Source organism: Hippoglossus hippoglossus, chromosome 13, assembly GCF_009819705.1.
Source record: "Hippoglossus hippoglossus isolate fHipHip1 chromosome 13, fHipHip1.pri, whole genome shotgun sequence".
NCBI lineage: Eukaryota > Metazoa > Chordata > Actinopteri > Pleuronectiformes > Pleuronectidae > Hippoglossus > Hippoglossus hippoglossus.
The window spans coordinates 16,467,534-16,487,469 of NC_047163.1; the positions used below are offsets into that span (position 1 = coordinate 16,467,534).

The 19,936-nt window shown below is 40.6% G+C and overlaps 2 protein-coding genes across 6 annotated transcripts; one reads left to right on the forward strand and one right to left on the reverse strand.

The window, feature by feature from the left end:
* Nucleotides 1–104: 104 nt before the first annotated feature.
* Nucleotides 105–5,337, reverse strand: lrrc51 (leucine rich repeat containing 51). Its single transcript, XM_034604152.1, has 7 exons — nt 5,325–5,337; nt 4,344–4,413; nt 2,954–3,000; nt 2,652–2,730; nt 1,643–1,848; nt 1,368–1,516; nt 105–483 (listed from the first exon to the last, which is right to left on the reverse strand). Exons 4-7 carry the CDS (start codon nt 2,701–2,703, stop codon nt 351–353), a joined length of 540 nt encoding a protein of 179 aa, XP_034460043.1. The 5' UTR covers nt 2,704–2,730; nt 2,954–3,000; nt 4,344–4,413; nt 5,325–5,337; the 3' UTR covers nt 105–350.
* A 583-nt stretch (nt 5,338–5,920) lies between these two features.
* numa1 (nuclear mitotic apparatus protein 1) lies at nt 5,921–19,627 on the forward strand. Of its 5 annotated transcripts, none has more exons than XM_034604718.1 (26): nt 5,921–6,029; nt 6,136–6,208; nt 6,319–6,404; nt 6,549–6,622; nt 7,143–7,231; nt 7,317–7,391; nt 7,507–7,600; nt 7,717–7,876; nt 8,318–8,457; nt 8,595–8,706; nt 9,054–9,171; nt 9,598–9,738; nt 9,864–9,977; nt 10,097–12,262; nt 13,283–14,176; nt 14,365–14,574; nt 14,893–15,077; nt 15,260–15,397; nt 15,905–16,010; nt 16,380–16,578; nt 16,980–17,116; nt 17,351–17,644; nt 18,094–18,195; nt 18,441–18,692; nt 19,223–19,269; nt 19,516–19,627. In XM_034604718.1, exons 2-26 carry the CDS (start codon nt 6,170–6,172, stop codon nt 19,517–19,519), a joined length of 5,976 nt encoding a protein of 1,991 aa, XP_034460609.1. In that variant the 5' UTR covers nt 5,921–6,029; nt 6,136–6,169; the 3' UTR covers nt 19,520–19,627. The 5 variants fall into 5 exon arrangements, with proteins under 5 accessions (XP_034460609.1, XP_034460610.1, XP_034460605.1 ...); XM_034604719.1 differs by having other exon boundaries at nt 10,097–11,242; XM_034604714.1 differs by having other exon boundaries at nt 10,097–14,176.
* The last annotated feature ends 309 nt before the right edge of the window (nt 19,628–19,936 follow it).

Sequence of the window (19,936 nt, forward strand, 5' to 3'; positions counted from 1 at the left end):
TTATTCAGTAGACATTGACATCCATATGCTTCTCATTCTGGTTCAGTATATATTAAACATCTATATGCCTATATCTGGGAAGTAGTTGGTGAAGCACTGAAGTCACTTACTGTAATATATTGTATTCTTTGTTATAGTAAGATAATGTTAAAATATTCTACTTCCCACACCCATGTCTGCAACAATATCATTTACATGCATGTGAGAGTCAACATTTAAGGATCTACTGAATCAACTGTTCATTTCAACAGAAAAAAACGAAGTCACATGTACACAATATATTCAATATTTTAAGGTTTTTCAAGAGTGGATGTGGAGCACAGGTTACGGCAGGGGAGCTGAGCCAGCAGTCACTCCGGAGGGTGCTTGCTATGTCTGCGGCTGAAGCCATGATGCCAGATATTTGCCATAACTCGGTCGTGCCGCGTCACGGCACTGAAGTCCATTGTCTTTAACTGAGGCAGAGCAGCAATCACCCGACTCCTTAAAACAGAAAGACACACATTTGTACACTTGTACTTCAGAGTTAAAGTACTTTTTATGTGTCTTAACAGAAAAATTCAAAGTTTGAAAGATTGTTGAAGATGTTTCTACGTGTAAACTCTTTAAAAAAAACTAGAATGGCAGTCAGTAGATTGTATATACGTCCGCCAGGGCCCAAAATTCCCCTTATGAAACACAATTAAATTTGCTAGATTCAGATTTCACAAGATCCATGAAATTAATATAATAAATATATATTCTCTGAGGAACAAACGAAAATGCAGAAAACACCATGACTCGCAATGTTAAAGAAAGGGGGACGGGGGTGAAGACATAACCTCCTTGGTCGAGGTAATTATTACTGTTGTAGTGGTGCAACGTATATACTATCAAATGAGATACAACTTATTCAAAAGCTACATTGATTCATGAGATATCAGCTCACTGGAAACCAGCAGTATACCTCGTACTGTGTGCGTGTGTGCCTGGGGGTGAGAGCAGTGTTGCCATGCAGACTGGGATGTGTAATATGAGCTTGATCTGCATCTAAACACCTGTTACAATGTTATGCACCTACATACTCGCCAGGCATTCATGTCTCACATAGCCACACACTCACAATGTAATCTCACTCTTCTTGCACAAGAGCAGTCTCTCACTCTACAGCTCTGAAATGTTTGACACCACGAGGTGCTGATTTGAGTCTGTTTTCAGTTCTCAGCAAACTGCCCGGCAGCTGTGGCTGTTGAGGTCCCTATGCTCAATAATGTTCATATGAAAAAAGTACCTCAAAACAATGGTTGCGAAAGTGTCTGACATCAAAACAGAAGCAGGATTTTTGTGTTGTCTGGATTCAGGGTCATTTGTTGAAATTCAGACTCCACCTGTAAACTGGGTTGTCTTCTATGGTATTTCCATGTAGAGTGATGGTGAGCAGATGCGGCAGCGCTCCCAGTCTGTCGACCTCCGACAGGACAAAAAGGCTGTTACCGTGAAGATACAGCACACGCAGCTCACGCAGCTCACACAAAACCTGGAACACAAGCACACATATTCACCCATACTGCAGATGCACACACACGTATTCTTTTACACACACAGCACACTGCATCTCTGTATTGCGGCCAGCTTAGCAACAGGAAGGAAACAGAGAACTCACATGGTCTATGTGTGTGATTCTGTTGAACGAAAGGTCCAGCCAGGCCAGCTGTAATGGCTCAGCCAGGAAGTGGCTAACAGACATCTGGAGGTCACAGAGGTCAGAGATGTTGTTATTATTAAGACGCAGGGAGCGGCTTTTGTACTTCTTCTCTGAATTTATCTTTAAAGGTCGCAGACCACTTCTGGGTTCTTCTATCCAGGTATCTGAGACCACAAGAAAAAAATAAATACAGTCAATATTGAAAACAGGCATAGCTTTGTTGTTCACATGCAACATTATATTAATGACTCTGCTTCAGGGGCAACTAACTTTATTGATCAGTTTTTTAACGATCTTACATTGTATAACGTGTCCAATTAACTTAACATACCGAAATATGAGGAATTAGTTGTTTGGTTATGATGTACATTCATTCAGGGAAAATGCTTCAAATTTTATTATAATGAAAAAATCTGTCTGATTTATGATTGAGTATGATGCAGCACAATCTAATGTGCAGCCCTGAGCAGCCAATACAAGAAGGAATGCTTTACTAGCCTTATAGTGACAATACAGGAAATAAAAAATAGTTTAAAGTAACTTAAAGAGAGTAGGGCTGGGCGATATGGCCAAAAAATATATCAAGATAAAGCATTTCATATGAGTGTTATGTTTAATATTGATAATTCTCTCAATAAATGTCACATTCATATTTCTTTTAAGTTTAAATGCTAATTTTTGCTCCTGGGTGAAGTTTGACGTTTTTTAACTCTTGTTTATGGACAGAGAAAGACAAACATTTGATAAACAGCAGAACATTTTACTAATCTGAGGTTGATCAATATTGTGATATACCTCCTCACTGTTATTACACAATGTATAAGCAATCTATCTTTATATATTGGACTTTTGTTATATTACTATTGATGAAAATGATATTGGGATAATTACTGATATGGTTGTATTGCCCAGTCCTGAATAAGAGACTGAAAAAACCTTGAGGAATATGATGGAGACAGTTTATTACCTCCCAGACAGCAGATCCGTTTGTGAGATAAATCCACTGGAGCTCCGTACATGGTCACACCTGAGAAACATTCACTCACCTGTGGGAGGACAGTGAGAGAGAATTACAGGCAAGTTTACAGACGGTAACTTAACAAAATAATTGTTTTTAATGGCTTTAACATGCTTCACCATAACATTCTGCGTATGCTGCACACATGTTTATAAACCATAACACAGGTATAGATCCAACCAAGCCTTATATTATATTTATGGTTATTGGCTTGTCTTAATTAATTCACATCACACATATCAAACACTTACCTACAGTGTGAGGAAGCTGCTGAGCTGGATTTGTTTGCTGCAGTTACCTGTCCGAGAAACAAAGCGTTTCCAAGGCGACACACTGTTTAAAGGCACCTGCCGTTGTTGCCTCACTGTTTGGAGGCATCTGCCTTTGATGCCACACTGTTTGGAGGCAGCTGTCAATGAGAAAGTGGTTTATGAGAGTTTATTCGTTAGTTTGTTAGCTCTGGGGGGGCAGGACTAGGCACACTCTCCATATATATTTATGTTCTCTCTAGGCTGAATAAATGAATTCAGTGTTTTTGTGTTACAAGACAGCAAAGAGAGACTCACAACATTTTACTTTCCAATTCTATATAAACCATTTACTGTTTTAATTACTATCTCAAGTTGACTTTGGCCCAAATGTTTTCCTTACTACGGGACAGAGGCATTCTCCAAGGACTCTCAGTTAAATACATTAAAATCCATAAGAAGATTTGAAATAGACTTATTGTCAAAATATTTTTTATGAGTTATAAACTTTTATGGTGTAAAAGCATCAGTGCATATACTAGACAAATGACTAACGACGCTGTACAAAACAAACAGCTACTGACCTACTACTTTTTAACCAAGTTTTATTCTCATGTCTTCAGTATTTATATGAATTGAGTTAACTGACAATGACTCCATGGACAGCAATATTGATCCAGGCTGCCTTATCCTGTTAAAATAAAGTGCAATGTACGGATATTGAAGCAAACTGTTATTTATACTTTCCTGGCTAGCTAGTTATTTCAAGTACATCTCCACCAAGGTTACCAAGTAAAACTTGAAAAATAAAAAATAATGTTGCTTTTGATGACAGATAGACATTCAGAATGTGTAAATAATCGCCTTTTATTTTTTATGATTGAGTAATTTGTGTAAATGCAGATCATAATAACTAATTTAAAGCATTACATTATAGCATTGTCTATTGTAATGGCATATTGTGTCAGTGGTGGTAAATGTTAATAATGGAACCTTATAAAAGGGCCACAGAGCTGCAACAACAGACACAAACAGCAGGTTTTACATGTCACTGATAGCAAAGGTATTATAGTAAGGACTGGGTTAAAGTGACTGTAATATAAAAAAATCTTTGAAGTCTACAAGGCACAAACATTAGTTGGCTAATGATACATTAACGTCTCACCATTATCATTTCAGACGGAGGAGTAAAGTCACAGCAAATTTTAGTCTCATTGAAAAGAAAGCAGTTTTCCAGTTTCAGTCATTAAGCATCTGTTCCATTGACATCACTGCCAAGTCCCACCACATTCGTGTGTACCAGATTGTTGTACATCGTTTTAACAACAGCTCAACTCTCTATCAACATCTAAAAATGATGCCTGGATTAAGGTCATTAGACAGAAAAACACACCATTCCCATTGGCTTCAGAAACTGGTTACATCACCTTGGCGGTCTTGACATGATTTGACCCGAGACTCTTCTGTTGATGAGAAAGTACAACTGACTTAGTATTTGTAATATAAAACACTTTAGGCTAACACACATTGAAATTGTCTCCACCACGAGACCTAAAGCTGCGAAGGAAAGACATTTTGTACTTATTTTGCAGATAAATGGAAACTAACAATACATTCAAAAAACCATCTGATTTGCATATGTGCAGAAAAAGACCAGATATTGAATCAGATAAAGATATGCACAATAGGCTGTATAAATATACATATGGAAATAGCAGAACGTACAGATGGTAAAGCAGTGAAGTGTCCACTTGTCACTTGTTGCACATTGTTACAGGGCAAAGTTATAATGATGTCCTCAAAAGTCTTTTGACAGCAGAACATGTAATATAGCCTACACATATCTAACAGTGATATTACTTAATTTTAAAAACACAATTATTAAAAAAATTTGAGGACAGAATACTTGAAAGAAAAAAAGAACATCTTTACCTTGTTCTCCTTGATCTGTAGGGAAACCTAGTGTGGGTAGCCGAGCACGTATCTACATTATGTGCTGACTAGTCAACTTCTTTTTCCATGGAGACTGGATTTCTTTGTCTTTGAACAAAATATTATGATGTTATTTGTTCTGTGTCACTGTGAGGAGTCTGAAGTGTGTTAATTAAAGTTTAACTAAACCCCTTAAAAAAAAAAATTCTGATTAAAACCAACATATCTGGATATTTAGTACAGAAAATATTTATTTGGGAATTCGGCTCTATTAAAATACAGTTCATACGAGCACAGAAAGTAGAACAAATAAAAGAGATGTGAAGGGGTGACACCATAACTGTACGCAGCGTCTCAACCATCCATGGCCCGGAACAATAACAAGTAAGTAAACTTTACTAGTTCAGATCTCCCTGAATAAGTCACAAACAGCGGTACTTACCCACAAACAGCTGCCTCAAATCGCGGGAACTGCCTTTACAAATCAGTGGCAGTTTCTGTTGCCACCGGAAGTGCCTCTACGAGCTGCCGCTGCCACGATTTGAGTTTGCTGCCACGATTTGAGTTTGCTGCCACGATTTGAGTTTGCTGCCACGATTTGAGTTTGCTGCCACGATTTGAGTTTGCTGCCACGATTTGAGTTTGCTGCCACGATTTGAGTTTGCTGTCACTCCAGCCCTGAGGAGAGGCTCGGTGGCCTCCTGGACTTTCCGACCGGCGCACACCAAATCAGATCCAGGTTGGCGGAGTCGGCACCCAGCAACCATAACAATGAAGTCATATGAACAGAAACATGAGCCAAAACAGATGAAACAGTTTTAATATTAAATGGCTGCAGAGACAATGTAAATGTTAAAAGTGTATTTGAACCTCTCCTCCCCCGCTCTCCTAACCGGCCACCTCCGGTAGGGATAACGAGCGCACTTGGTCGGATGCCTTCCCAGAATCTAAACCAATCGAGTTCTCCCATTGTCCTGACGCGTCGACAGCTGAGAGCGGATTGGCTGGTTTAATCTCCGCAGCCCTTTTGAATACCCTGGACTGTTTACAGCTGAAGAGCCGTCGTGCGGTCAGAGGAAACAGTCGCTCTTCTCTTCAGAGGACAAATACAAACACGGAAACGTGGCTCACGGTTTTTTCTTCCGAGGTGAGTCACTGCGAAATTATATATTAGAACGTGGCTAAGTTCATTTTTATTATTGTTCTAGCTTAGCAACGCTAGCTCGTTCAGACTCTTCCCTTTCCCCTTCCAGGTTGAATCCCCTGTGAGATAAAGGGTCAGCCAAGATGACGATAAACCTGGGTGTTAAGGCTCTCCTCAGCTGGGTAAGTCCATAACAATATCAGTTAGATCATCAAACGTGTCGACTAGAGCTCAGCTGGTGGATGTTAAGTCGCTGCGGTTGTGTTCAACACGAGTTTTCAAACTTTCACAGGTCAACAGCATCAAACTGTCCGACCGAGAAATCGCTGTAGACGATCTACAAGATGGCACGTTGTTTCTGAAAGTGATTTACATGCTGTAAGTACGAGCAGTGAGCAGTGTGTGGAAATGCTTGTTCCGTGTAAACAAGAAGGGTCCACTGAATGTTACATGGCAGTCTCACGTGTGGTTTTTAAACTTCTTCTGTCAAGTCTTGATGAACTCTCCTTTGTGTCATTTCAGGAAAAAGCAATCCAACCCCTGTTTCAGTCATTCCACCGAGGACCGGTTCAATCTCATTGCAGACTTTGTGGAAAGTGAGTCGTCTCTCTACCTTGTTTCACCTATTGCCTTTGATCAAGACTTTAGACTAGATCACGTTTATGTCATAACATCTCTAGTTTCTCGTCCGAGGCTGGTAAATGAGGTATCGCCCCATTTTAGCATTCCAGAGTGGCAGACCCCCACCCCCCACTGATTCAAGTCTTTGTGGTCAGAAATACAGAGCTGTGCTAACTGTATGTAGTGGAAACCAGTGTTGATCTTTTCATCTGACTGTATAACAGCAAACGAGCATGATGTGTTTTTTTTTCTTCTTAAGATGAAAGTGTAAACTCAGCTAAATTAAAGGCTCTTTTTTTTCGACTGATATCTTCTGTTGGAAAATTTCAAATCTACCTTTAACCACACCCAACAGTGATGTAGGGTGTGGTCTGAGTTGTGCTCTGTTCCAGCTGTAATTGTGCCACATTGACAAACACAGTTTTTAAATTCTAAGTCAACAGCGAATGCTCTTGACTTCTGAGCATGAACCCATGTCTCTCTTCTGCTTTTCAGGCGATTGCAGATTTAGTGCAGCCAAAGGCTCGTCACTCTCTCTGGGCAACATAAGAGATGACATCAACCTAACTGTAGAAATTGCAAAGGTACAAGACGACCAAGCACAAATAAGTATAAAAACAAACTTAAGCAAAGACGCATTTTGAGCCATTGTTTGTATTGTATCACCAGGTGCTGTTGCTGCTCGTATATTATGACATGATGAATGATCGCTGCACTCTGAACATGCTGGAGTGTGATGTGGAGGTGAGCAGAGAGCAGCTGCCTTTTGTAAATTCCTGAGATTCATGTGCTTTATTTATCATGTGTTGTGCTGTAATTTAAGTCTGTGTCAATTCATACTCTCACTCCTATCTGCTAGCGCGAGATAGCAAACCTGACTGGTTCCTTTGTGATGGAGAGCGAAGACTGCGTTTATCTGAGCAATAGGATTGATGCCTATTTAGCAAAGAGACGTAAGAAACTTAAAAAACTCTTCCTTTACTTCATGCTATAACACAAGCCTTCTGGTTTATATTTAACATGCAAGCTGTAAAGTGTTGACACATCTCTCTCTCTCTCTGAATTTAAGATTTGCCGGTCTCCCGTGAGATATTTGAGCGATCAGCAACCACCTCTACCTCCAATGTGTCGACAATGTCCTCGCTGTCAGATGAGGATTCTCCCGTATTCCACCGCACGAAAAAAATCACATTTGTGGACATGCACACTGTTGCTTCTTCCTCAGCGAGGTATCGGTGGACTTTGAATTTATCCAACACAGCTTATTCAATGTGGTAACATTAGTTCAAACTGTTTCCTGAAATTATATTTCATGAGCAATGTGATACCAACACAGTATATTTGTGTGTTGTAGTTAGGAAAACAGATTTGTTTTTCATCTTAATTAGCTGCATGTCATTTGGAATGCCTGCAATGAAAACCTCTTAAAACCTCTTAAAACCTCTTAACTGCTTTATATGAGCATGAAAGCAGTTTAAAATACAATCTTTCCTAAACTTCCTGTAAATAAGAGCTTTGTTGTTAGTCTAGCTAACTTTGTGAGGTTGCACATCATCAAAACATAACACACTACCTCATACCCACGCCATATGTTAGTCACTTCTTTTACATGTGATGTTAGCATTTTAATTATTATTAATAATTTGGCTGATCTGCTTTTATTCCCACAGCAAGTCTCCGCTCCAGGACATTATGAACACACCTAAATTTCAGATGAGGGTGATGCAGCGTCAGATGATGAAGGAGAGAGATTACAGAGATGGGTTGGAAAGGGAGCTGTCCGGCAAGCTGTCACTCATTTCACAGAAAGGTACCACATTTAAAATCTTTCATAGCCTTTGACTCCTTAGCAGATGTGTTCTGCATCATAATATGGATTTTCATTTTTATTTGTGTTTTTTATTTGATTTTATATAAGTGAAAGTTAACACTTGTTATTTTCTTCAGAGTCTCATGTTAATCAGCTACAGTATCGTCTGGATAAGTTGAAAGAAGAGCAAGGCGATCAGGAGGATGTTACCAGGGAACAGATCAATGATCTCGAGACCAAGAACAACACGTAAGTACCCACGACTCAGTCAAGTACATTTTCTGAAGAGTTTTTTTTAACTGTAAGACCCTGTTTATTAATGCATGGTAATAATGACACATTTTACAACAGAGATGTGTGGTCACCTTAAGTTTGTGAAAAGTATTAACTTCTATGAAACTTCTGTGAGACTGTGAAATGTTTATTGCAGCTCCATGCTAGAATATATGCATTTGTTACACAGTAATATAAAGTGTAACAAGTCAAACATTTTAAATGCAAAAGAAAAATATTTTTCATGTACCTTAACAACTTAACACAAACTCTTAACGTGTTAAAAGTGATGAAGAAACTGATCTGCTTTTTTTTCTTCCTAGGTTACAAATGCGTCTTAATGAGATATTCAAGAAAAACAAAGACCTGAAGAGTACGTCCTCTCTTATGGAGCGTAAAGTGGACAACCTGACAGACGAAAATGGTGTCTTATCTTCCCAGGTAATGACCCCAGTCCAGTTTTTCAGTTAAATGCAATCTTGTTGTAAATCTTTCACTTATCACTTGGGAGTGCACATCACATTACCCAGCATCACATGTCCCAGTTGCCATGGGCTCTTTTTATGTGAATAACAATTTACTGTTCATATATTCAAGCCCCTCTTTTTAGAAGTTGTCTTTGAGCTTCTATAAATACTGTTCTCATTATAAAAATTCCTTGTATATATTTTTTAACAGTAACTAATTGAAAGTAAATTGCATCTAAAATTTGATCCGCGTCTCAGACTATGTGGTACTGGGTGTTAGAATCGGAAATGTCCTGAAATGTGATGTTTAAGAATGAATGTCTAGGAATCATGATGTATAAATAAAATCAAAACCTTTACTGTGTACTGATTGTAAAAGGTTTATTTTCTTATTTTCCAGGTGAGAACAGTGTGTTCACAGCTGGCCATCTTCGAGGCCGAAGTGGGCCGACTGACAGAAAGCCAAGCATCATCTCAGGAGGAGTGGCAGAGCCAAACAACCCACTTACAGACTGAGCTCAACCAAGCTACTGCTGAAAAGGTAGAACATAATCTTCCATTGGAGGTGGTGTTGAAACTATGCATTTCAAGACTTTAAATCACTCAAATCATGTAAATCTACCAAGAAGGGTTTTAATTTCCTCTGTTATGCTCTTTGTTCCTCAGGAGCTTCTGACTGAACAAATTCAGATCCTCCAGGGAAAGATTTCCTGTTTGGAGGATGAAATAAGCAAAGCCACTCAAGAAGAAGTAGGAGAGAATATGGGGCCTGTGATGGAGGTAAAGTTTATGTTAAAGCAAATACTAGTATTGTTATACCCCAATTTATTTATATTATATTTTTCAGTTTTCGGTTTTGAATCAGGTGTCAATTGTCTTTTTTTTTCTTCAACTGTCAGAGAGAAATGGTGGAGACTGAGATCAACGACTTGAAGAATGAGCTGGACAGCACATTTAGCTCCCTGAAGCAGGCTGAGATGGAGATTCAGACCAAATCGCATCAGCTGGCCGACTACCAGCAGGAAATCACTCAACAGAAAGAGCTCCTGCAGCAACAGAAATCCCAAACGGGGGAGATGATTCAAGCCAAGGATGAACTTTTAGACAAATTGCAAAAGGAGATCACTGAGCAGAGAGCCGCTCTTCACCAAGAGATCCAGCATCTCAAGCTTCAACTTGACCAGGTCGAGCAGCAGAAAACTGAGCAGACGACCAGACTGCAACAGCATGTCGCTGCATGTGAACGAGAAATTGAAAGACTGAAAGAAATGAAGAGAGAGAGAGAAGACCTTCTCCACCAGACTGAAGAAAAGGTGAAAGATCTGGAGGCAAAGTTATCTGCTGCCAGTTCTCTCTTGGCTGATAAAGACCAACAAATTATCAGCCTCAAAGACAAAGTCGATGTTCTCACAGGTGAAGCAAAAATAATCAAAGAAGAAATTCAAGCCAAAGAGGAAATGCTCGCCAAAATACTTCTGGAGAAGTCGAATGAGCAAGAAATTCTTCATGATAAAATCCAGACATTAACGACTCAAGTAGAAGACCTAAACTCATCTCTCAAACAGGCTGAGCAAGAAATTCAACATAAGCAAGACCTACTGGCTAAAACCCATCAAGAGAATATCGAACAAAGGGAGATGCTCCAACAGCAGGTAGCAACCTGTGAAGAGGAGGTTCAGAAAGTCAATGCAGAAATACAGGTCAGAAATCAGCAACTTGTAACATTGAGGAACGACAGCTCTTGTCAGTCTGGATTGCTGGAGGAAGAGATTCAAGGTCTTAAAAGCCAAGTAGAAAATCTGAATGACTCTCTCACAAAGTCTGCACAGCAGGTTCAAGCACAGCTAGTTCTGCTCAACAAGCAGGAGCATGAGAGTTCACATCAGAAGGAGCTTCTGCAGCAACAACTGTCTGCTTCTGATGATCAGGTGAGGAGCATGAGGGAGGAGATCCAAGCTAAAGAGGAACAGATGAACATGCTGAGGACTGACGGCTCCGAGCAGTCAGATTCTCTAAATCAAGAGATCCAGAGTTTGAAAGAACAGGTAGAGAGTCTAAGTTTTTCGCTGACATCTGCTGAGGAGAATTTGCAATCCAAAGAGAATCTGTTTGCCGAACAGCAACTGCAGAAAGCTCAACACATGGAGGCGTTGCAGGCACAGATGGTAGCTTCTCGAGATGACGTGAAGAGGCTGAATGTGGAGATTCATGCCAGGGAGGACCAGTTAGTTCAGCTGAAGTCTGAGACTTCAACACACTCTGACTTGCTACAGCAGGAGATTGAAGGTCTGAATAAGCAAATAAAAAGCATGGGCGATTCTATTGACGTCGCCAAAGACCAGGTTCAAGCCAAAGATGATTTGAATGCCAAGCAGGAGCAGGAGAGTACTCTGCAGATTGAGGCTCTTAAAAAGCACAGTGCTGCCCTAGAGGAGGAAGTAAATCGGCTGAAGGAAGAAATCCAAACTAAACGGGTTGAGGTAGATGAGATAAAGTTTGAGAGCTGTAAGGAGTCGGAAGTGCTACAAACTCAGATCCAAACTCTGAGGGATCAGGTGGAACATTTGAGTGGATCACTGAGGACTGCAACAGAACAGGTTCAGGATAAAGAGAACCTGCTGGCTCAGAAAGAATCTGAGATTTCTCAGGGAAAAGATAAATATCAAAATCTGATGGAAACCTCTGAAGAGCAGGTCAGAGGACTTAGAGAACAGATCCAGGCTAAAGAGGAACAACTGGTCATATTGAGAAAAGATGGCACCACACATTCTGACATTCTACAGCAAGAGATGACATGTCTGACAAACCAACTCAACAGTACGGTCGACTCGCTCACAAAGGCTGAAGAAAAGATCCAGATACAAGTGGTTCTCCTCGACAAGCAGGAGCATGAGAGTTCACATCAGAAGGAGCTTCTGCAGCAACAACTGTCTGCTTCTGATGATCAGGTGAGGAGCATGAGGGAGGAGATCCAAGCTAAAGAGGAACAGATGAACATGCTGAGGACTGACGGCTCCGAGCAGTCAGATTCTCTCAATCAAGAAATCCAGAGTTTGAAAGAACAGGTAGAGAGTCTAAGTTTTTCGCTGACATCTGTTGAGGAGAATTTGCAATCCAAAGAGAATCTGTTTGCCGAACAGCAACTGCAGAAAGCTCAACACATGGAGGCGCTGCAGGCACAGATGGTAGCTTCTCAAGATGACGTGAAGAGGCTGAATGTGGAGATTCATTCCAGGGAGGAGAAGCTGGACCAGCTGAAGTCTGAGACTTCAACACACTCTGACTTGCTACAGCAAGAGATTGAAGGTCTGAATAAGCAAATAAAAAGCATGAGCGATTCTCTTGAAGTTGCCAAAGACCAGGTTCAAGCCAAAGATGATTTGAATGCCAAGCAGGAGCAGGAGAGCACTCTGCAGATTGAGGCTCTTAAAAAGCACAGTGCTGCCCTAGAGGAGGAAGTAAATCGGCTGAAGGAGAAAATCCAAACTAAACAGGGTGAGGTTAATGCTTTAAATATCGAGAGCTGCAAAGAGTCAGAAGTGCTACAAACTGAGATCCAAACTCTGAGGGATCAGGTGGAACATTTGAGTGGATCACTGAAGACTTCAACAGAACAGGTTCAGGAAAAAGAGCACCTGCTGGCTCAGAAGGATTCAGAGATTTCTCAGGGAAAAGATAAATATCAAAATCTGATGGAAACCTCTGAAGAGCAGGTCAGAGGACTTAGAGAACAGATCCAGGCTAAAGAGGAACAACTGGTCATATTGAGAAAAGATGGCACCACACATTCTGACATTCTACAGCAAGAGATGACATGTCTGAAAAACCAACTCGACAGTACGGTCGACTCGCTCACAAAGGCTGAAGAAAAGATCCAGATACAAGTGGTTCTGCTCGACAAGCAGCAGCATGAGAGTTCACATCAGAAGGAGCTTCTGCAGCAACAACTGTCTGCTTCTGAAGATCGGGTGAGGAGCATGAGGGAGGAGATCCAAGCTAAAGAGGAACAGATGAACATGCTGAGGACTGATGGCTCCGAGCAGTCAGATTCTCTAAATCAAGAGATCCAGAGTTTGAAAGAACAGGTGGAGAGTCTTAGTTTCTCACTTAGCAAAGTTGTGGAAGATGTGCAGTCCAAGGAAGATCTATTAGCTCAACGTGAAGATGAGATACAGAAGCTAAAAGCATGTCGGAGTGAGATGGAGAGTCTCCTCCTCAGGACTGAGCAAAGGATCGAGATCCTCCAGACAGAGTTGTCTGCTGTCAACGCACTTGTGGCTGATAAAGACCAACATCTCACCAGCCTCAGAGAGGAGGTCGCTGTCCAGGCTATCCAGTTGCAAAAAGCAAGAGAGGAAGCTGAAGCCAATGAGAGAATTCTGGCTGAGATCAGGATGGAGAGCTCCAAACAAACAGATGTTCTTCAACGTGAGATCCAGGCTCTGAAAGGAGAAGTAAAAGACATTTCTTTAGAACTCTCCGCCAAGGAGCAAATGCTACTCAAAACTCAACAGGAATCCTCTCAGCAGATCGACCTCCTCCAGCAGCAGCTCGTCTCTGTTAACACAGAGCTGAACCAACACAAAGACACGCATGCTGCAAACCTCAGGCTGAGGGAGGGTGTGGAAGAGTTGCAAGTTGCAACCCTCAGGGAAAAGGAGGCTCTAGTTCAAGAAAGGCAAGAGCTCTTGGCCAGGATACATCAGGCAGAAATTGACCAGAAAGCTCTGGAGAAACAGCTCAAAGCCATGGCCTTCGAGAAGGAGAGACTTGCTCAATCCAAGCAGGCTACAGAGAAAGAGAACGCGACCTCCCGTAAACTGGAATCTGTGCTGCAGCAGGAGCTGGAAATGCTGAAAATGGAGAAAGAGAAGCTCCTGAAAGAGTCTGAAAAGGCTGAAGACATTGAGGTGCTAAAGAGAGGGCTGCAGGAACAGCTCTCAGCTAAATCAGAGGCTGTAGAACACTACAAGGCACAGGTTGGTGTGGCCACAAACAGTCCTGCAGTACACAACTCAAAGTGATAAAAGTCATAATGATTAATTTACTTTCTTCCTGTTTTTACTGATCAGGTGCTTTTGCACCACAATGCCATCTTCCTTGTGGGTTTGGTTTATCTGCTTTGCTCTGAGACTAATGAACCTGATTTATTATCACTATGCCACAGATGGAAAAAGCAGTGAATCACTACAATGGCAAGAAGCAGCTTCTCCAGGAGTGCCAACAGGAGGTGACTGAACTCAAGCACTCCTTAGGTGTTAAAGAGTGTGAAGTAAAGACAATCACTATGGAGAACAAGCTGCTTCAGCGGGATTTGGGGAAAACCCAAACCAACGAGAAAAACCTCCTCGACACGGTGGCCAGTTTGAAAGCACAGGTTGGTATTTTATTTTGAAACATGAGGAGTGAATACAGTGAGCATGAACACATAGTCTCACTAAGATGAGACATACAAACTGTTTCAAAGGTCACAGTGACCTTATCTGAATCTGGAAAAAAATTATAATTGTATGAAATATGTACACGGAAACTGCACTGGTTGGCGGAGGCACACAACCACAGTGTGCAAATTCAATTTTTATAAAAGAGTGTGGACTATAGTGTGTACTGTCATCTGCTGTGTTTCCTGTGACTTTCTACTGTAAAGTGTTTTTTTTAACCCTGATCTCATTCACTTATGTTTGTTTACCTTTAGTTGACCTTTGCTGACCACAACCTGCAGATGCACAATAAGGTTCATGGTAAAAAAGGAAGTGCAACAGAGTTGAGTTACTTGGATATTCACAACACACACTCAAGCCTCCAGACCATGGTGAAGAGAACCGTGAGCTCTGATAGCCTGGACCAGAGCTCTCTGGAGGACTCTCTGAACAACACAAGGTAAAGTTCCTCCCAGGTAGGAAGCACCTAGCTGTTCTCTCTTCTCATGTTGAAGGGACTCCTGCACCAACAATCCAGACATGGAGGAAATAAAACTTGAGAAAAGCAGAAAAGCCATCATGTCTTATGGCAGAATAAAGGAAGTCTATTGTGATTGTAAACTTGCACAAAACTCTTTGCAGGAAACTTTCTGGACCTGATGAATCAAGCACACCACTTGTTCGAAGCTCTGACCGGTTGGCAGCCAAACGACGGGGTCTTCAGTCCGAGTCACTGGAAACACTCTACTTCACACCTATAAGCACCAGACAGATTAACAGGTATTTCACAGAATAGTGGGTGTTTTTTCTTCTATGTCCCACATTACATTTTTCAATATGTACTTCCATACATTTTGTTGTTGTTCCTGTGAGACGTTAGGGGGTTGTATGTTCCCTTTGGAAGGTCTCTGAACCTGTTGTCAGTCACCAGTGAGTCACTTAATACTTAATTTGTTTCAGCTAGCATTTCTTATGTTTTTGTTTTTAATCATAGAGCTGATATGGACATGGTATGAGGATGGAAGTATAAAAGATTGAACACTTAAATACATAATTTAAAATTTCAGAACATTCAATCCAAATAAGAATGTGAGTAATGCAAAAAGCAACAGGCATCCTAATTCCTAATTCTTCATATGTTTAATCTATGCAACAACCAATGCAAAGCTACTAAGGATCCTCTAGAGACAGTACCTTTTACTGTACACACAACTTTATGATTTAAATGAAACCAAAATATTTTTTTTCCTGTACTCTACTATACTTGTTTTCTTTTTCATTGTGCAGGACCAGTACAGAGAACCGAATGGAACTGGATTCAACTCGCAAAAATCCAAGTTCTTCAGTCAAAAGACGCAGGACCACGCAGGTTATAAACATCACCTTGACCAAGGTGGAGGAAACTCACTGGCACAATGCATGTTTTGCATGTTCACAATAATGCACACACTGTTAGTGACTTGGAATAATCATCAACACTGGTTGGTGTCTCACTCTGTCACAAATGTGGAGGATATGGTGATGAAGTTGGAATTCTTTATGCATTCTCAGAGCTCAGCTGTACACCCTGTTTTTTATTTTTTACTTATCTTTAGTTAAGACAATGTTGTCTTAGTTTTAACCATCACACAAACAATTTAACTCTGTAGAGGTCTCTGTGAATTTGCTGCTGTCAGTCTTTAGCTTGTCCATTAGAAACATCCCCATATTTCCACTGCACTGTTATTGTAGCCATAAGTGACTGTTGAACTCTGCTCTGTAGAAAACCCCAGGCGGCGGTGAAGGTGATGAGACTTTCTACAGTCTGGCCTCAGCTCGCTCCCACCCAAACCTCTCCAGGGCTCACCCTGCAAAACCCGTGTCTATGGAGCTGTTTGGTACACCTGCCAGAATGACCGCTGCCACCAGCGACCAACTCATCAGCCTTCCAGGGTACAGACGGAGTACAATCCATTCACAGAGTGAGTACATACCAGGCTGAGACACAGGAGGTTGAAGTGAAATGAAACTGAGAGATTAGGTTGGGAAAAAATCTACATGCATGGCTGGGATGCATCCTTTTTACCTTTTCTGTTGCATGTGGGTAATATGGACTTAGAACTGCAACTAATTTTATTCATTAAAAAAATGTTTTGACATTTCCTTAATAAACCTCACCTATACTACCTACTGCATCTGCAGATAGACAGACCTGGAGATTCTCAATTAATAATTATTTATCATCCCCAATGTTTACAGGACAGTCCGACAAATCATCACGACTGAATAATAACTGATTCCTTTTACAGTTGTACAAAGGAATATACGTAAAAAAAAAATGGGTATGTAACTTGTTTTTGTTTCTATTTCTCTGTGTCTATAGCCACTAGTACGTTTTGTGTGGGATCAGAGAACGAGCCAGAGGGTGCTCCTGATGACTGGCTTAGGATTGCTGAGCTGCAGTCCAGGAACAGGGCCTGTCTTCCTCATCTGAAGAGCAGCTACCCTGTGGAGTCGGAGGTGAGGAGAGAAGGGACACAGTGAACACACCAGGCATACAGTTGACACTTAAAAGATGTCGCTAACTAGTAATTCAAATAGTAACATTTATTTCTACAATAATCTCTGTAAATCTGGTGAAGCAGGCTAAAATTATATTATCCAGAATATGACCCACAGTCCTACTAGTGGATTTACCAGCTGACGTCTTGACTTCTCCCAATAGATTGATCAAATCCTTTATTTTTTTTCTAGGCTGGCCAAGGCAGCGTATTCATTTTCACAGACGAAGAAGTCCGTACAGGCGACCCATCTGACACAATCCGCCGGGCGTCCACGATGCCTGGCCAGCTGCAGGACTCTCTCGTCTCCCATCGTCACTCCCTCATGATGGGTCAGTCGGGTGCTGCAGCCAATACTCGTTCTCACCGTCTGTCCTTGATGCCCGGCCAGCTGCCGTCAAAATCCGTCAGCTCCTCTCAGATAAGGAGCCCAAAAGGAACAAAGCGATCATCATCTACGTTGTCTGTTCATCAAATTTCACCTGAGGTTGGTTTGCATTAAAAAAACTGAAAAATATTTAGTTTTAATGTCAAACTATCTTTTCTGTGTTTTATTCAACTTTAATGTTTTTCTAATGTACTTTTTCCCTTTTTAATTTACTTATTTTTAACTAAATTAATAGAAAAGTTTTGGTTTAAATTGAATGTTTTCTGTTACTGACAATTCAGCTTATTATTTGACTGTTAATTAAGTCTTTATAAATGTATGTCAATATATTAAGGATGTAATTTGAAAATTCCTTGTAAGAAATGTTTGTCCAAACTCAATTTGTGGTCAGGCATTATTTACCTATATCAGTAATATCAAAGCCTTGTGTTTAGTCATAGTTACTGAATAGTCCCAAATGTAATAAAAACTGAGCAGATTTCATATATTTTACCTCCTGAAACCCAATTTTTCTATTTTCCACTTTTGTCTTTATCTCATTTTGACAGAAAAGGGTGAAGGCCAGCTGCTTCCCCCGTCCCCTCACTCCCAAAAACAAGAACGTGAACAGTGGATCTTCCAGCTCTCATCTGCGACCTGTCCTCAGTCCAGTGAGTGTCACACACACACACACACACACACACACACACACACACACACACACACACACACACACACACACACACACACACACACACACACACACACACACACACACACACACACACACACACACACACACACACACACACACACACACACACAAATAAATATTATCTGGTTGATTCAAAGCAGAAATGCTGCCAAAAAAGTTATCCATGCTTTTCTAACAGTTTCACTTGTATTATTCTCTCAGGCTGAGCGAAGGCAGTCCATGATGTTCACTGTTGACAACACCCCTAAGAAAGACAACTACCTGAAGAAAGGGTTGAAGAAACTACGCACTTCCACCAACAACCCTTCAGGAGATTCTAACTCTGGAGTAGGACGAGCCAGCAGAACCGTCAACTTTAAGTCACCACAGGTGACAATTAAAGGACGGAGGAAGTCTCCACAAACCACCAGCAAGATAGGAAAGTCTCCTGGGCTGACTGCTAGTGCTCGCAAGGTAAACACACAGCGACAAATGCATTCAGGGTTTTTCCAGGGCACACTTTAATAATAATAATTTATATCTTTGCCTATGGAGTTTTCTGTCTGAACTGAACTTGGTTTGCCGATGCCAGCAAACTACTAATTATGTAGTTGCAAAGGTCTGCAATCAAACTGCAACAGGGAGTGGAGAGTTTCATGCTTTTACTGCTTTTTAATCAACTTAATTTGAATGTTTTCAAAGCTGCACCATCACTTTTCTGACTGAACCAGCAAAGGGGCTAAAACAAGCACATTACTGCCCCCTGCTGTCATCAGTCGAGTACTAATACAGGTGTGGTGAAGGGGTGTCTACTGTAATACTGGTTTATAATTTGTACTCCCTATTTATACAAGATAATTCAGTCTACTGCTGTTCTATATGTCTACTACTATTGCAGCACTATATTGCATTGTATTGCACAGGTGTACCTCAGGGAAAAAATAGCTTGGAATATGTCCATGCATTGCACCTCAGTAACTGCTGAATTTAAACACTGTTTTCAGAAACCTGTGTCTGTAAATGAAGAAAACTTTGCTGGAGGTCGGAGAAGGTCAATAAAACAACATTTTAATTTAGTTTATGGGGATTTTGGTGCCTATGACAGTAATACTAGTTTAAAAGCGGTGGTTGGTTCTCATATTACAGCTTAAAAAGTCACGGTGTGGTTTAAAAAGATTCTATTTTATTATTTTATTATAATTTCAGCTTTCACTTAGCATCCTATTCATATTGTATGGAAATTTTTCTCTGAGTCCTGGTTTCATCTTTTTGTTTTATCATTTTTTTCATCCCACAGATGATGAGGAGAATGAAGGTGTGAGGACTGGTTCCCAATTTGATTTATGATCTTCTTCATTTCTACTTGATTATACTTTTTTCTTTTTTGTTGTTGTCCTTCAGGACTTTTTTTTAAATTCTTGTCTTAATAATCTACCTTTATTTCCTCTGTATTATATTTACATGTTTCTGAATAAAAACTTTTAAATGAGAGTTGAGACTCTGAGTGCAGCTCATCAATGATCCAGGAAATCTTGGGGGAGAGATTAACTTCATGTTAAAGGCATTTTCATATTTTATGAAATATCTTTCAGGACATCAAAATATTCAGAAATCATCATTGAAATTGCCTTTTACAGCCTATCAAGTGCTGCATACTATCCTACGACTAGCTCAACCAGTCTTACTGTTATCATACTCATAATTAATTTTCTGATGGG